At 40.2% G+C, this 15,655-nt stretch overlaps 1 protein-coding gene across 2 annotated transcripts in view; it reads right to left on the reverse strand.

Annotated features, from left to right (window-relative positions):
• The window catches only part of mdga2a (MAM domain containing glycosylphosphatidylinositol anchor 2a), a 289,188-nt gene extending 278,878 nt beyond the window's left edge, over window positions 1–10,310 (reverse strand). For both annotated transcript variants that reach the window (XM_052145122.1, XM_052145121.1), the window contains exon 1: window positions 9,583–10,310. In XM_052145122.1, coding sequence (XP_052001082.1) covers window positions 9,583–9,655 — 73 coding nt within the window. In that variant the 5' untranslated portion in view covers window positions 9,656–10,310. The remainder of the gene's footprint in view (window positions 1–9,582) is intronic.
• Between the last annotated feature and the right edge of the window lie 5,345 nt (window positions 10,311–15,655).

The following is a 15,655-nucleotide window of genomic DNA, read 5'->3' on the forward strand; positions in this document are numbered from 1 at the left end:
CCTATTGTTCATACAGAGCATAGTGAATAAGACATTTACACATGGAGCACATGAAGGGCTTTTACTTTGAAGTTGCACTCACGTGTTTATGCAGATCCAGCCCGAGCAGCAAACTCCTGACAGTTTAAAGGGCCTGGATCACCTGCTTAGATTTTCACAGACTGACCATCATGATTTGTGAATGAGAGGAACTTTTATTACTGATCCTGATGTTTTTGATTCTGGCTGATAGAATACACGGTTCAGAGGAATATATTAGATGAGCACTTAATGGGAAGAAAACACTGGATTTTCATGAAGATCGTGAATTACATCTTTTTAAACTAGATATCTGCATATTTGCAGATGGTAAATAATAGAAGAAGTTTTATTGATATTTACCATTAATCATTAGGAAAGTTACAGGGAACTGTTGAGGAGAGACTGTTAGAATACATGCCCTGTTAGAGGAACATTTATGAGCATTCCACAGGACCCTGGATCTGCTTAAGTTGTGTGATGTTGGTTTATTACATCTGTTTAAATGAGATATGTGCATATTTGCATACGGTATATGATAATAGTTTTATTGATATTTGCCTTTTTATTATTATACAAGACAGTTAAAAGTTACAGGGAACTGTTGAGGAGAGAGAGGGAGAATGAAACAGGCGAGCACTTTAACATTATGATTTAACATAAGATCCAACAATGCACCAGCATTTGTACTGCATTACATGAACTAAAAGCTTATCAACCCCTTATTGTACTGTAGATAACTTACTATTGGAGCCCCCTTTTTCATTTTAGCCAAAGTGGCCTTTTGGGATGCTGTAATATAGTGCATTAGTCTATCTCTCTGTACAAAAAAAACTATAAAATATTTATCAGTAGGGACAGTAAGACTACATATCAACTCATTCCAGTTAACTTCTTCATTGAATTTAATTGTAATTCGTATCAATTCTGGAAAGGAAGACGAGTATTTACTGTAAATATAGGCTCTCTATTAACCGATACATGCTCTAATGCATCATAAAATCAGTGTTAGTAGAGCAAAGCTCACCCAAACTTTACATTGATTAAGGAATAATATAAGATAAAAATTAAAAAGTTGGAGCATAACTCGAATAGAAAAGTGATTTAACCTAAACATATCTGAAACTAAAAAGAGAAAATCCTTTAAATTTTAAATCCTCGATTCATTTAAATGTATAAAAATGTATTAAGATTGAATCGACAAACAGGAAAGGAGTAACATAAAACTACTGCCCACCTCCGCACAATCCAGCCAATCTACCATGCTTAATTAATACTCCACTTTCTGAATTAATTAATTAATTGTATTAATCTGAGATCCACTGGTAATGATTTTGGCAATGGAAAAACACTACATCCATAGCCCCACATGCACTTTATGGGGGGTTTATAATCAGAAAAAATCTTTGGAATGAGTTTAAAATGTAAGAAACTATTTTTTACACCTGCAGAGTTCCATGCATGCCTACTTCTCAGTTGTTACTTATCAGTTCAGTGTTCACAAATCAATCAAGATTAACTGTATATCATGCAGTAAACTAAAGAGTCATAAACCAGCATCCTGCATGTAGCCACCCACAACACTCCCACATTTGCACATGTCATTAAACAGGAATCCAGTCAACACATGGGCATAATCACATCATTTGACCATTGCAAGTCAACTGCTTTAAATTTCATAGACATCAGATTATTACATTAAGTAAATAACAAAAAGCTATGGGATAATTATGTATTCAGTAGGGATGTGCCAGGGTGGTTGACTAATCGACTAGTCATCCAACAACTGACTAGATGTTTAGTGGGTTTGACTACAAACTAATGTCTTTAGTCATGATGGTTTTAATGGGAGATGCAATTCTTGAATTGCAAAAGGTTGTTGAAACAATACCACGATGAATGCACACCATAATCAAAGCTAAAGGCGGTCCAACTAAATATTAGAGTATGTAACTTCTATTTTTGGCCATTCTTGAATTGCGTCTAGAAGAGAGCGTTTTTGCGTAATGATAGCTTGCTGTGCTTAACAGTGAATAACAATCAGCCCAGTAAAACCCTCTACAAGAAATTCCATCTCTTTACTGCTTTAGGTTTAGTCTTTGCTGCTCTAACAGCCATTAGAGCGGTGCATCAACAATACATTTCAAGACGATCACTGTCAAACTTTAAATCCTTTGCCGTGAGTAATGTTAACATATTTTTAAAGGTGATTTGGAGAGATTAAATCTTGCTGATCCTGTCTAACACTACTTAAATACACTTCTTTTGGCTGCTCCCGTTAGGGGTCGCCACAGTGGACCATCCGTGATCCGCATATTTGACTCTTGGTTTGGTTTTTACACCGGATGCCCTTCCTGATGAAATCCCCAGTGGCTGGGGGAGTCTCACTCACACCTACGAGGCAATTCATTTAACCTGCATGTTTTTTGGACTTGTGGGGGAAACCAGAGCATTCGGAGGAAACCCACAAGAACACGGGGAGAACATGCAAACTCCATCTTAAATACACTGCCTGGCCAAAAATAAAAGTTACATACTCTAATATTTAGTTGGACCGCCTTTAGCTTTGATTATGGTGTGCATTCATCGTGGTATTGTTTCAACAACCTTTTGCAATGTCACAACATTTATTTCAGTCCAGATTTGCATTAAATTTTGGTCGAGATCTTGTTTTGATGACGGGAAGTTCCGAACCATTCCGTTTAGTCTTCTCCAGCACATCCCAAAGACTTCCAATGGGGTTAAGGTCATGACTCTGTGGTGGCCAATGCATGTGTGAAAATGATTCCTCAAGCTCCCTGAACCACTCTTTCACAATTTGAGCCTGATGAATCTTGGCATTGATGACCTGGACCCGTGCCGTCAGGGAAAAAAAAAATAAAATCCACTGATGGGTTAACAAGGTCATTCAGTACATTCAGGTAGTCAGCTGACGTAATTTTATTGCCGCATAACATTGCTGAGCCTAGACCTGACCAACTGAAGCAACCCCAGATCATAACACTACCTCCAGAGGCTTGTATAGTGAGCACTATGCATGAGGGATGCATCGTTTCATGCTCTTCCCTTCTTACCCTGATGCGCCCATCGCTTTGCTACAATTGAAAAAAAGGGTAAATTTGGACTAGGGTTGCAACGGTATGAGATTTCCATGGTACGATAACAGTCTCAGAAAATATCATGGTTTCACACTATAAAAGGTATACGGTATTACACAATTATTATTATCAGTTACAATGACCCTTAAAGGAGTGAAAACAACAGGGGTTATCATTTTTGGTTGAAAAAAACCACTTTATTATATTAATAATAATAATAATAATAACCATTTTTTTTTAATGGAAGTATGTGTAAAAAAAATAAATTCTCCCTTTTGAAAATAAATAGAATAAATAAGAAAGCTAAAAGAATTATAATAATAAAAACTCGCTCTGACATTTTCTCCACTGCATGTATTTGTGTGTGTGTGTGTGCGCAAGTTGAGAAGAATGACAGGCAGTCGAGGAGGAAAGGAGATGCACACGCGCAGGTGAGATTCTCCATCCAGTTTTTCAATACCTTAGATAAGAAAACGTACGTGGTATGAAAACCGTCTATTTTCATACTTGGTATACCGCTACAACCCTAATCTTGACTCATCAGACCACATGACCTTTTTCCCTTGCTCCACAGTCCAATCTATCAGTCCAAGTGGTATTGTTCCGATAAGCCTCACTAACAAGTGGTTATCTTGTGGCCACACAGCTGTTTAGACCCAATCCTCTGAGTTCTCAACTCATTGTTCATGTGGAAATGCTATTCACTACTAAACATAGCATTGAATTCTACTGATGATTTTTTACGATGTGACTATAAGCGTTTTTGTGATCTCGTTCCAGATTTTTTTTTTCTAACAAATTTCTTCCGCGAAGCTGACGGTTTACCACTATCCTTTCAGGTTTTAATGCATTGGACAGTTCTTAACACAATTCCAGTGATTTCACAATCTCTATATTTGTTTTCTTTGCAACAGTGACGGAGTAGCCCGACCGCCCGGATGCGGGGAACGGCCGTCGTCCAGCGGGCAAGTGGGGACTGGATACCCCGACCGCCTGGAGCGAGTGGCCCTGCCGTCCCCAGAGACACGGAGGGGTCGAGGGAGACCGCCGTCCACGAGGGGATGAGGGAAGAAGCTCTCCGACCGCCCGGAGCGGTAGAGCCGCTGCCAGGGGCGGAGGAGTGTCCCCATTTGCTGCAAGAAAAGCGGAGGCGCGTTCTGCCCGCTGGGGTTGGAGCGGCTGTCGTCCGCCTGAGTGTGGAGGAGTGTTCGAGGACCACGCGACGGTGCATCAGAGAACCGGTGAGTGAGCTTTTTCCTCTCTCTCCTCTCTCTCCCTCGCACCGTGTTGGCCTTTTCCCTCGCCTATTTTTTTGTTGTTATTGTTTTCTTCCCCTCCTGTCTCCTCCCAGGCCGAGGAAGGTGGGGATGACCACGTAGGATGCAAGATACACCCCGCCCCAGGGATAAAGGGGGGTGTACGTCATACCGGTGGCACGCCGGCCTGAGATAACGCCGGGAGGAGTGTGGAGCGGAAGGGGGCGGGGCCGGGTCAGAATATCGCACGCCCAATCGGCCTGATGAGGCGCGCTAGGGATAAAGGCGGCTGGTGATGATGGTTCGAGAGAGAGAGAGAATTACGGGCATGTCCGTCATGTGTTTTTATGTTTGTGTGTTTTGGTTTTGAGTTTCATTAAATGATCATTTATGTTGACAAGCTGGTTCTCGCCTCATCCTTGCCCATCCTTTAACTGTGTTACAATCTTTTTGCAGCTTAGCAGACACCGGTGTGGTGATGGATTGTGTCTGTTTAGTGTTGATTTCACGCTATGTTGTTACCTAGTTGGTGAGACGCAATGCTGGAAAGGAAATAATGTCCATCTTTTGATCTCTGTGACAACGGGCTTATAGCTAGCTATACTTTCATTGCTTGTCAGCTGAGTGGAAGTTAATGTGTAAGCATGTACGTATTCACCAAACTCAGGATTTGCAGTTTGGTAATCCCTTCAACAGGGCTCCAGACAAAAAAAAATTGGATGCCCCTTTAGCAAGGCTATAAATAGATGAGTCACAGGTGCATCATCAGATCTTTTGTCTTCAGATCACTCTGTGTGTGTGTGTGCTTCATGAGCCTGTCAGAAACTTTTCTACTTTCCTCTGCTAGGAGTTAGATTTTGTTAGGCAGTGCGCAGATACCTTTCTATTCTTTCTCTAAAAAAAAGAAAAAGAAAAAAGGAGATAATGATAGAAAGACAGAGCAAGCGGTGGGTGTTCCCTTGTCTACGCTCTATGGCTGAGAGGGACACACATAAGTTTTGCTTTGCATGTTTGGGGGAAGAGCATGCTGCGCTCGCGTTGGGGCAGGGCGGGTGCGAGCATTGCGATATGCTCCCGGTCAAAATGCTTTGCGCTCGTCTCGCTTCAGAGAGTCGGCGCCCACACTTCAATTGTGGGGCTCTCCTATGGATCTGGCTGAGTAGCGAGAGACGTGTCTATCCCTATTGCTCGCTGTCTCCCCAGACCTAGCTGGTCCTTCTCCGGCACCTCTTCGATTCATGAGGGGGACCTTGAATCTCTTGAGTCTGCAGACTTTCAGTTACCCACCTCCGAGCATTACGGGCATGATAATAAATCATCTGAGGAATTACTCGAGGTGATTACTCGTGCGGTGGCCAGACTTCAATTAGACTGGCCCCGTGAACAAGAGACCCCCAAACGCTCCAAGTTGGAGGATAGATTTCTGTCTGGTGGCCAGGAGAAGGGAACGCCTCATCAGTCCCTTCGCTTCTTTAATGACCTCCATGACGAGCTTCATCGAGCCAAGGATCTATCTCTCGACCAAGCAGACAGCCCATGCCATTGGCCGGTCTATGTATGCTTTAGACAGCACGGAGAGACACTTACGGTTCAACCTATCGGGCATCAGAGATAAGGACAAAGTTTTCTTTCTTGATGCCCCGGTTCAGCCTTCTGGCTTACTTGGGGACGCTATGAATATAGTTATCACCAGTTTCCAGGAGGCGAAAAATCACGAGGAAGCATTAGGCAGTTTCTTTCTCGCCACACTCAGGGGGCGGGGCCGTCGGCCACCCAGACCTTGCGCCCAGCCTTGTGAGGGTAGCCCCCCTCGAGACAGGGCACATTTATCATCCACTTCGACCCTCCCGGTACCCCCACAAAACCTCTCCATTCCCACCGCTTCTGGTGTTTCGGGAGTTAGAGGATTCCAGCGAAATGTTGGGTGTACCGCTGCTTCATGCCTTAGTCCAGGACACGGAACACTCGACATCCCCTTAACAGGAAGTGTCAAAATTAATACCCATCTCAGAGAACCTGGCAACGTGGAAACTTCTGACAGGTATTTCTATGTGGGTCCTAAGAGCAGTAGAAAATGGCTACAGAATTCAATTTGCTCACTGCCCTCCGCATTTCAACGGCGTGGTTTCCACTACCGTGAAACCGGAGCAGGCATGTCTACTGTGGAAAGAACTGCAAAATCTCTTGGTCAAAGGGGCGAAAGAACATGTTCCCCTTCCAGAGAAAGAGTCAGGTTTTTACAGCAAATACTTCCTGGTTCCCAAGAAGGGTGGGAGGTTGTGTCCGATCTTAGATCTTCGATGCTTGAATCGCTCAGTCAGGGCATTCAAATTCAAGATGCTAACTATCAAGATGGTCGTGTCACAAATCCAACATCACGATTGGCTGGTCACGATCGATCTCATGGATTTCATATAGAAATTTTGCCACAGCATAGGAAGTTCCTGAAGTTCGCTTTCGGGGGCGAAGCCTTCCAATATCGGGTTCTTCCCCATCACCCCGCACATTCATGAAATAAATGGATGCAGCATTGGCTCCTTTGCGACTCCGGGGCATCCGCATTCTGAATTACATAGACGACAGGCTGATACTAGCACAGTCTCAAGAACTGTCAGTTCAGCACACGGATATTGTCGTAGCTCATCTGGTTTCTCTGGGTCTGAGAGTCAACGTCAAAAAGAGCGTTCTCTCTCCCACCCAGGGAATTACCTATCTGGGAGTTATATGGAATTCGATCACGATGCAGGCACAATTGTCTCCCACTCATCAATCATGTCCATTCAGAACACCCTGAGCAAAGTCAGGCTAGGTCAAGGTTGCACTGTTCGTCAGTATCAACGAATACTAGGTCTCATGGCGTCTGCGTCCACGGTGATCCCTTTGGGCCTTCTGCACATGAGACCGTTTCAGTTCTGGCTAAAAGCCAGGGGATTTCATCCAAGGGCCAGTCCCCTAAGGCAAATAAGAGTTACGCACCGTGTGCTTCGTTCCCTTTCTATGTGGTTCAGACCCTGTTTTCTTACCCTGGGTCCCACTCTGGGTGCGTCTTGTCGTCGCAGGTTGTTAACGACAGACGCCTCCCTGACGAGCTGGGGAGCGGTCTTAAGTGGTCGTCCAGCTCAAGGGGAATGGGAGCTGATGGCAATGTTTCTGGCCCTGAAATACTTCCTCCAGCATTTGAGAGGCTGCCATGTCCAGGTGCGGGTGGACAACTAGGCAGCAGTCTCCTACATAAATCATCAAGGAGGTCTACGTTCTGATTCTCCTTTGGACCCAGGGCAAGCTCCTGTCACTCAGGGAAGTTTATATCCCTGGATGTCTGAATGTGGGAGCAGATTTACTGTCCAGACAGAAAATACCGACAGGGGAGTGGAAACTCCACCCCGAGGTAGTGGAACAAATCTGGGTGAGATTTTACAGGGCAGAAGTGGACCTCTTCGCCTCTCAACAGACAGCGCAATGTCCCCTCTACTTCTCTCCGAGTCACCCAGCCCCCCTGGGTCTGGACACGCTGGCGCATACATGGCCCAGAATGCATCTGTATACATTTCCCTTGGTTTCTCTGCTCCTGTGAGTCTTCTTACTCATAGCGCTGCGCTGGGCGAACAATATGGAATGGTTCTCGGAGATAATGTCTCTCCTCGACGGCTCGCCTTGGGCGATTCCAGACAGGAGAGACCTTCTGTCTCAGGCACAGGGGACAATATTTCATCCCCGGCCCGAGCTGTGGAACCTTCATGTTTGGCCCCTGAAGGGTACCAACTGAGAAACACTGGGTTTTCACCTGAGGTTATCGAGACCATTTTAAGTGCTAGGGCTCCCTCTACCAGAAGAATCTATGCCAATAAATGGGGTGTCTTTGAAAGATGGTGCAGTGCAATTAATGCAGATCCAGTTAACTGCCAGATTGCTTCAGTTCTGGACTTTCTGCAGTAAAAATTGTCAGCAGGCATATGAAAGATTGTATGAAAGTAAAAAAGATTGAAATATGTATCTGTATCTTACCTGCACCTATTATAAAGCTTCTGAAGACAAGGATTTAACCACTGGAGTCTTATTAAGTCAGATTACTTTTATGCTGCCTTTTTCATTTTTGGAGCGACAAAGGTCAAGTCATATCACTTTCATTGTATGGACCTACAGAGCTGAAATTTTCTTTTTAAAAATCTTTTGTTGTTGTTCAGCAGAAGACATGAATTCACACACATCTGTAATGGCATGAGTCTGAGTAAAGGTTGAGAGAATATATATATATATTTTTTAGGGTGAACTATCCCTGTAAGGTCATATGTACTGATTCATGCCCTGATTTAATTTCTTACTTATCCAAACAGTCTTCCATTAGTAACAGTAAATCTCCCCTTGTAATCCATGTGATGTCAGTTAAAATAGGTCTCCCAGCTGATGATTTCTACTGTAGTTATAGCTTTTTCCCCATTATGAGCAACCCTTTGTAATATTCTAAAGGCAGCAGGCAGCTAAGAAACAATTTCTATGTAGTGTCTATGACAAAATGAATGGTTGATGTGTATTCCGCAACCTCAATTGTGTCAAATGTTGTTGAGAATCACACATCACTAAACAGACAGAGATTGATGTGCTTTTTGGCTCCTCTTCACAATGAAACAGGAACCACTGATAAAACAATTTGATTGCTACAAACAAATAAAGTATGTTCAAAGTTAATCTGATTGGACACTGCCACTTGAAACATATAGAGCTCAACCCTTAAAATATTATGTGAATAAAAGCTATGCAAGTACAAATGACACTGACAGCATCAGGCCTAACATATAGCCTACTGTACACTTCTATGCAGGTGTGTCAGGATGTCCATTTTCATTGTTGACCATAATGAAAGAACACAGAAGATTTCTTCTTTACATAGCCTTGATTATCAATAATAGTAATATATGACTTTCAGATGCAACTATGCATAAGGCATGCAATACGAGGCAGACTGAGGCCACAGGCTACTGATTCCCCACGGAGCACCTGTAACGCAGGAGCTGTCACTTGACGTGAGCTATATATATATATATATATATATATATATATATATATATATATATATATATATATATATATAAGGCCTACATCACACTGGACATCATTGAGAAAGAAAACCCACATCCTTGCATCTACCTCACGCATTTTCACAAGGTCACAATAGCTTTGTGAAGGCTTTTGTACGTAAAATAGTATCTTACCGTATACTCCCTGGCAAAAAACGCCTTTGCATAGTACGGCCAAAAACCACAGAAGACCAAAGATAACATCCATCTTTACGTTAGTCTGAACATATCCAGCTCCGTGGCGACAGTTCCTCAGGCGGCGAGCACTTGAAAAGAGTACGTGCAGTCTGATCTCCCACCTCTCCTGACCGTAAATATCATTAAGAAACAACTGGTGTAGTGTCAGTCTCGGTGGTTATTTCTTGCCGATGCAGATTTTCTTCACCAAACTGCTGTGACAATTGAGGAGGATGAAAACCAAACCCCAAAAGCGGGTTTTCTCCTCACACCTTCGCCGGCAGTAAGCACCGACTCTATACGCTGCTGGTAAAAGTATGGTATGACAGAGCCATGGGAAACACGCGCGCTATCAATCGGAGTCCGATCACGCGCACTGGTATCCACCTCTTCAACGTTTTCAAAAGATAACACTGCGGAATTTAATGCGAAAAATAACCAATGATCGACGAGACCACCGCTCTCATCCCTTCATAATGACAGGATGCAGAAAAAGGCACGCCGTTAAAGGTATTCCTTAATTGTAGAGCGGATGCAAGACGCTCGTGTTGTATCACTGCGATTCCTCGTCCGGATAAAAAGATGATTCTGCTATTTCATGAGTGCTTCATAAGACCTGTGTGGACCAGCTTTACTTCTCGGAAGTCTCTAGCTCCGGCTAAAAAACGATGACACGAGCACAGATGTGTCAGGATGCCTATTTTCAGGATAAAGCGTTTTTTAGACGGGATGAAATGTTAAGGGTGGTCAGTCACGCTGCGCCATACGTGCTGCGCTGGAACGCCGGAGCCCAGCTGGCTGACTACGTCAAAGAGCGCGTGAGTGAGTGAGTGAGTGGGCGCGCGCGCGCTTCGATCTCATTTGTATGAGAAGCACTCTCGCGCTGAGAACGTTCGTAGCAGAGCAACGTGAACTTCATTATAAATTAACCACAGCAAGTCTAAATGGTATACATGCATTCAGACGTTTGCCGTTTTCTATAATTTGAAACGGAAGATGATGTAGGCCTATCTGCACATTAATTTCAGTGTGCATTCTGCTGCTTTCTGGATGCACACTGTCGAGTTTATAACTATCAAATGAATAATGTATTTTTTCTATTACCAGCCTCTCAACCTGAATTCAAACATAATTACTGTGTGTGCTGCTGCAATGCTATAAATAGTTAGCTTTATAATTGTGCTGAAAAATGTCTTAGTGTTGCATGCTATTGGAATTCCAAGTTTCAATAAAATTGTTTGACAGACGTTCAGTGAATAATGTACTGGTGATTGTTATTTAACACTTTTATCCACATTGATGCTGAGTCATCCGCTTGCAAGGACAGTCCTCATGGAGTAATCAGGGGTTAATTGCCTTGCTCAAGGGCACAAATGGGATCTCAGTAACTGCTGTTATTGGATCACCTTGACTGAACTAGTGTTGTGATTTGTGTTGTCAGCAGCTCACATCCATATGAACTATGAAAGCAACACCATCATAATCGCATATATTTCATATTAATAGGCCCGGATGTTTCAACAATATATATTTGGAAAACTAACTTTAAATTGCCATTAAATGTGACATTTGTAACTCGTATTACGCCAAAATATCAATTGAAGTGCCATGCATGTCTTATTCAACCAGCTTTGACGGAGGGGCTTCTCACCATCATAAGATTTGTTGGTCAATGAATTGTGTAGTAAACATATAGTGCCATCTTCTGGGCTTGGAGAATAATAATGAACAGAGTAATATGAATATCCATGGTTGCAATCACTACAGTATAAAGAAAAATAAAAATGGAGTCAAATTAAGGAGACCCACCATTTAGCTCTAATGAATGTAAGTAACATTGGTATCTTATTTATGAATTTGCTACTTAATTTAAACATTGCATATGACTTATTGTATAGTTTTAAGAACTATGCATGTACACTATAGAAAACCTAATATGAGGTTACCTAGACATTATCTGAAACCACCACATTTACAAGATAGTCAAAAAACAGAGACAACCAATAAAATTATGAAGTAGTACAAAATCGGTTGTGATTGGTTTCCTGAAGGTTTTAACAGTGATGTACATGCATATACACTTAAAGGTGTCATGGCATGAGGAATACAATTTTCCTTGATCTTTTGACATATACGACGTCATTGTACAATAAAAACATACTGCAAGTTGCAGAACTGAAAACTTACATTTATTATAAAACAGCATTTATTTAAAACAAGCTGCAAAAATGGCTTGCTTGGAACAAGGATATTGTCGTAATCTAAAACAAAAACTAAATGTAAAAAAGCATTTTTGTAACCTGAAATAAAAATCAACATAATTGGAAAAACTGAAACTAAACTATAAAACATTTTCATGGCTCTTGAAAACCTAAACAAAAATAATCGTAAATGTATATATATATATATATAGAATGAACAAGAGGTGCTGCTCAGTCATCTGCTTCACTCACCCACACACAAACAATACTGATGCTTAATTTTCATGCAGTGTGTTTAGAGTATAAATGGCTGTTAACACTTAAATGAACTCCTCCGGTGCAGCTCGGACATTTCATCTTGAGTGTCATGATGGGATTATCCCAGCATTAATGGAACGCTTGAATTAACTAACACGTTGAAAACAGAAAGAACTCATAGGTCTTTCAAAATAAAATTTCCACTAATTTATTTAAATTGATCCTTGAAATTGAAGACAGAAAATATAACTACTGTATACAAATATAATATTCATAAAGTAGCAATAATACTCATAATACAAATTTTATAATATTAAATGGTTGTATTATTATTATTTTAATTACTATTATCTGTAAGCAGTATCACAAACATAAGTGTATTATCATCATGTTTTGATTCAGCCATAGCAGCCTTGTGCCACAATCAGATTTTTTGTTTCATTAATACTGTGAAGCTCTGTTGTGCAGCATTTCATTTTACTAAACATTTTTTACAAATTATTTGATTAAAGATGTATGTATCAATTTGATTAAACACCATTTGATCATAACATTTAGTTAAAACATTTAACATGGAATCTAGAAAAAATGAAAAGGAAAACACATAATTTGAATCTGTGAGACTTTCTGTAGTTCTTTTAATCAAGTAATTTTCTGTGTAATTTCATAAAAAAAATCTGAGACTATTTATATATTGATTATAGTATCGATACAGAGGTACCAGGTCTGGTGTCGTACCGAAGCAAAACGTTTTGTATCAGAGCAACCCCAATATGCACTCATCATTGATCATTTTGATGCATTTACGGCAATGTGCACCATGTTTTAAGAATGGTACAAATACAACTTTCAAAAACATGTCTTATTCTGACTGGGAGAAACATGCAGTCCTGTGTGTAAACAAACATGGAAAATGTGAGGTGAGAAAAGAAGCTTCTCTGCTTAGGTCTGTTGAAGCAGCCCAATGCCACCACCATGGACTGTTTACGTTTGTGTATTTAGAACATCTCAGTGAGGGTTGTGTATGTTTTTGTTTCATATTATGAGAGTGATTGCTTATTAACCAGTCACAGAAACTGTTATTGAACTATTGGACTGGAAATGTTTAAGTAAACATTTTAATTAATGAATGACTGTTTGATAATTTATGGTGCTGCTTGAGTAAACAGTTTAATATATAGTATTCCGATGAAATGTGTTGAAATTGGGTTGTATGTTAATCATGAAATTTGTTTTTTATAAAAGTTGTGGTCTTGGAGTTTATTCATTTTCTTTGGTTTGCATTTCAAATATGGCTCTATTGGAAGGGCTGCATGATGTTAGCCAATCACAACAGTGGGCATTTACAATGAAGTCTTAAAGGGCATTTAAACAGAGCGTATCAGACAGAGGGCAAGGTGGAAAATTATTATATATGACTAAATTGACCGTTTGTGTAAAAAAAGAAAAAACAACAACAGCAAAAAACAACTATACTAACATTATAAGTGGACCTCAGGGAAAAAAAAGTGTATGTCATGACCATTTTGTGCTATAAATAAAATCATGACCTTTAATACTTTTTGTGCTATAAATAAAATAACCATCAAACATAGATTTTGTTTACAACCCAAGTAGTAACGTGGACATCTTAGTGAGCCAAAAAGCTGAGATGTCGTTCCAGAGTGCCATTTGAATTTCAAAGATATTTCTTAAGTGACACTATAACTGACAGACTAGTTCAGTAGTACCTTCAAACCCTGCCTGGCTAGTAAGTTGTGCCCCACTGTAACTAGCACAATGTCTTTGTTTTGGGAATGACTCAATCCTTGTAATCCATGGAAAGGTAGAGGAGCATGTTAGCCGATTATTTGTCCCCCGGCCAACTGACCATAGAGATCTTCAATTCCTAAAGAAGATCTGTTTTAGAATGACAGGAAACGTACTGTAACTGATGACCCAGCTTTGCTCCATTAGACAAACATAACACTGTTCACCACTTAGATGTGTGCAAATCAAAAAATCAATACTAGGCTTGATTAAGTCTTTGACAGGGGCTCCTAGAAATGTGTTGAGGATATGTGGAATCATAGTGCAAAATAAAATAAATGTAAGTTTAACGGTGTACTTAGTTTAACGAAGACAATTGTTATCAGTGGTTGAGTCTACTCGTGGTTGATTCTCTAATAATTAAATAAAAATAACTGCTGAGTTTTTAGGGATGGGCGATACCACTTATTTTCTTTTTGATTTGATATTAAGTACTATCAAGGTCAATATCGCAGATACCAAAACTGATATCTTAATTATTATTAATATAATTATTATTATTTGCAAAGTCTTGAGATAAAATGGGTCATTTAAAATATAATTTATAAAATCCATATTTTATTTTACATTTAAGCCTAAAATGGAGACTTACTCGTTTTATTAACCTTACGAAAATTAACCAAGGTTTTAATAGAGTAACAACTGACCTTTATATAATAGACCATTGACAGGAAGCATACTTCATTTTAACCATGGTATTACTAGATATCTGTAGTAAAACCATGGTGAAAACCAAATTATCCATGATTACTTTAGTCATATTTACTACAATATAACTATATCATGGTTAATTTTCATAAAAGTGTCATTTATTTACAACAATTGCAGAACATTATCAATAATTTAGCAACTTTTTATTTAAACAAACATACAAACAAACCCATTATAATTGTTATTTAGTGTGAATTAACTCCAGATGCGGTTTGTTTTTCTGAAGACGAACAGGACGAGCTAAGCCAGGAAATTATTGTGATGCACAGAATTTTACGGGAGAGAAAATTAAAGGGAGAGACACATACAGACTGGCACATGAACATTTTATGTGTTTCTACATATGAGACATTTATTTGTATGCAAAATATACTTTAATTCCTGTTACACTGTCCATTTGTAACATTTCAACCTGTAAGCTGATATGAAATGCAAAACTTTAAATATTTCAAAAGATGAATTCAGTGGGAAGTTTATGCAACACATGGAAGTTTATGCAACACATTTTTTTCTGAGCTTTTAAATGAATGTCACTGGTTCAATACAAGTTAAGCTCGAACATTTGTGGCATATTGTTGATTATCAAAAAAAAGAATTTTCAACAGCCTATATTTTATGCCAAAATAGTGTGTACAAGCCCTTACAATTTTGTAAGCAGGACAAACCTTTAAAAAGTAAAGCTACAGAACTTAAGATATGTTAATAAGGACTCTTATTTTGAAGCTTTCTCCTGCACTACATTTCCCCGTATCCACTGCCCTAATCACTTATCCCCACCTGTATGCCATTCCCTCATTAAGTGTCCAAGTGTATATATACCCGCTTGTTTAGTAAGGGTCAGTCCTTAAACGATAATGTTTGAATTCTGATGTTTGAAGTGTTACAATTTTACTGTTGAGCCTTTAGTACGTTCCACTCCAGCGTACGTTCCACTCCAGCGTACGTTCCACTCCAGCGTACGTTCCACTCCAGCGTACGTTCCACTCCAGCGTACGTTCCACTCCAGCGTATGTGATTTAAAGGATTTAAAGTTCCTACTCCTGTGTCTCCTC

This window comes from Xyrauchen texanus, chromosome 16 (genome assembly GCF_025860055.1).
Source record: "Xyrauchen texanus isolate HMW12.3.18 chromosome 16, RBS_HiC_50CHRs, whole genome shotgun sequence".
NCBI lineage: Eukaryota > Metazoa > Chordata > Actinopteri > Cypriniformes > Catostomidae > Xyrauchen > Xyrauchen texanus.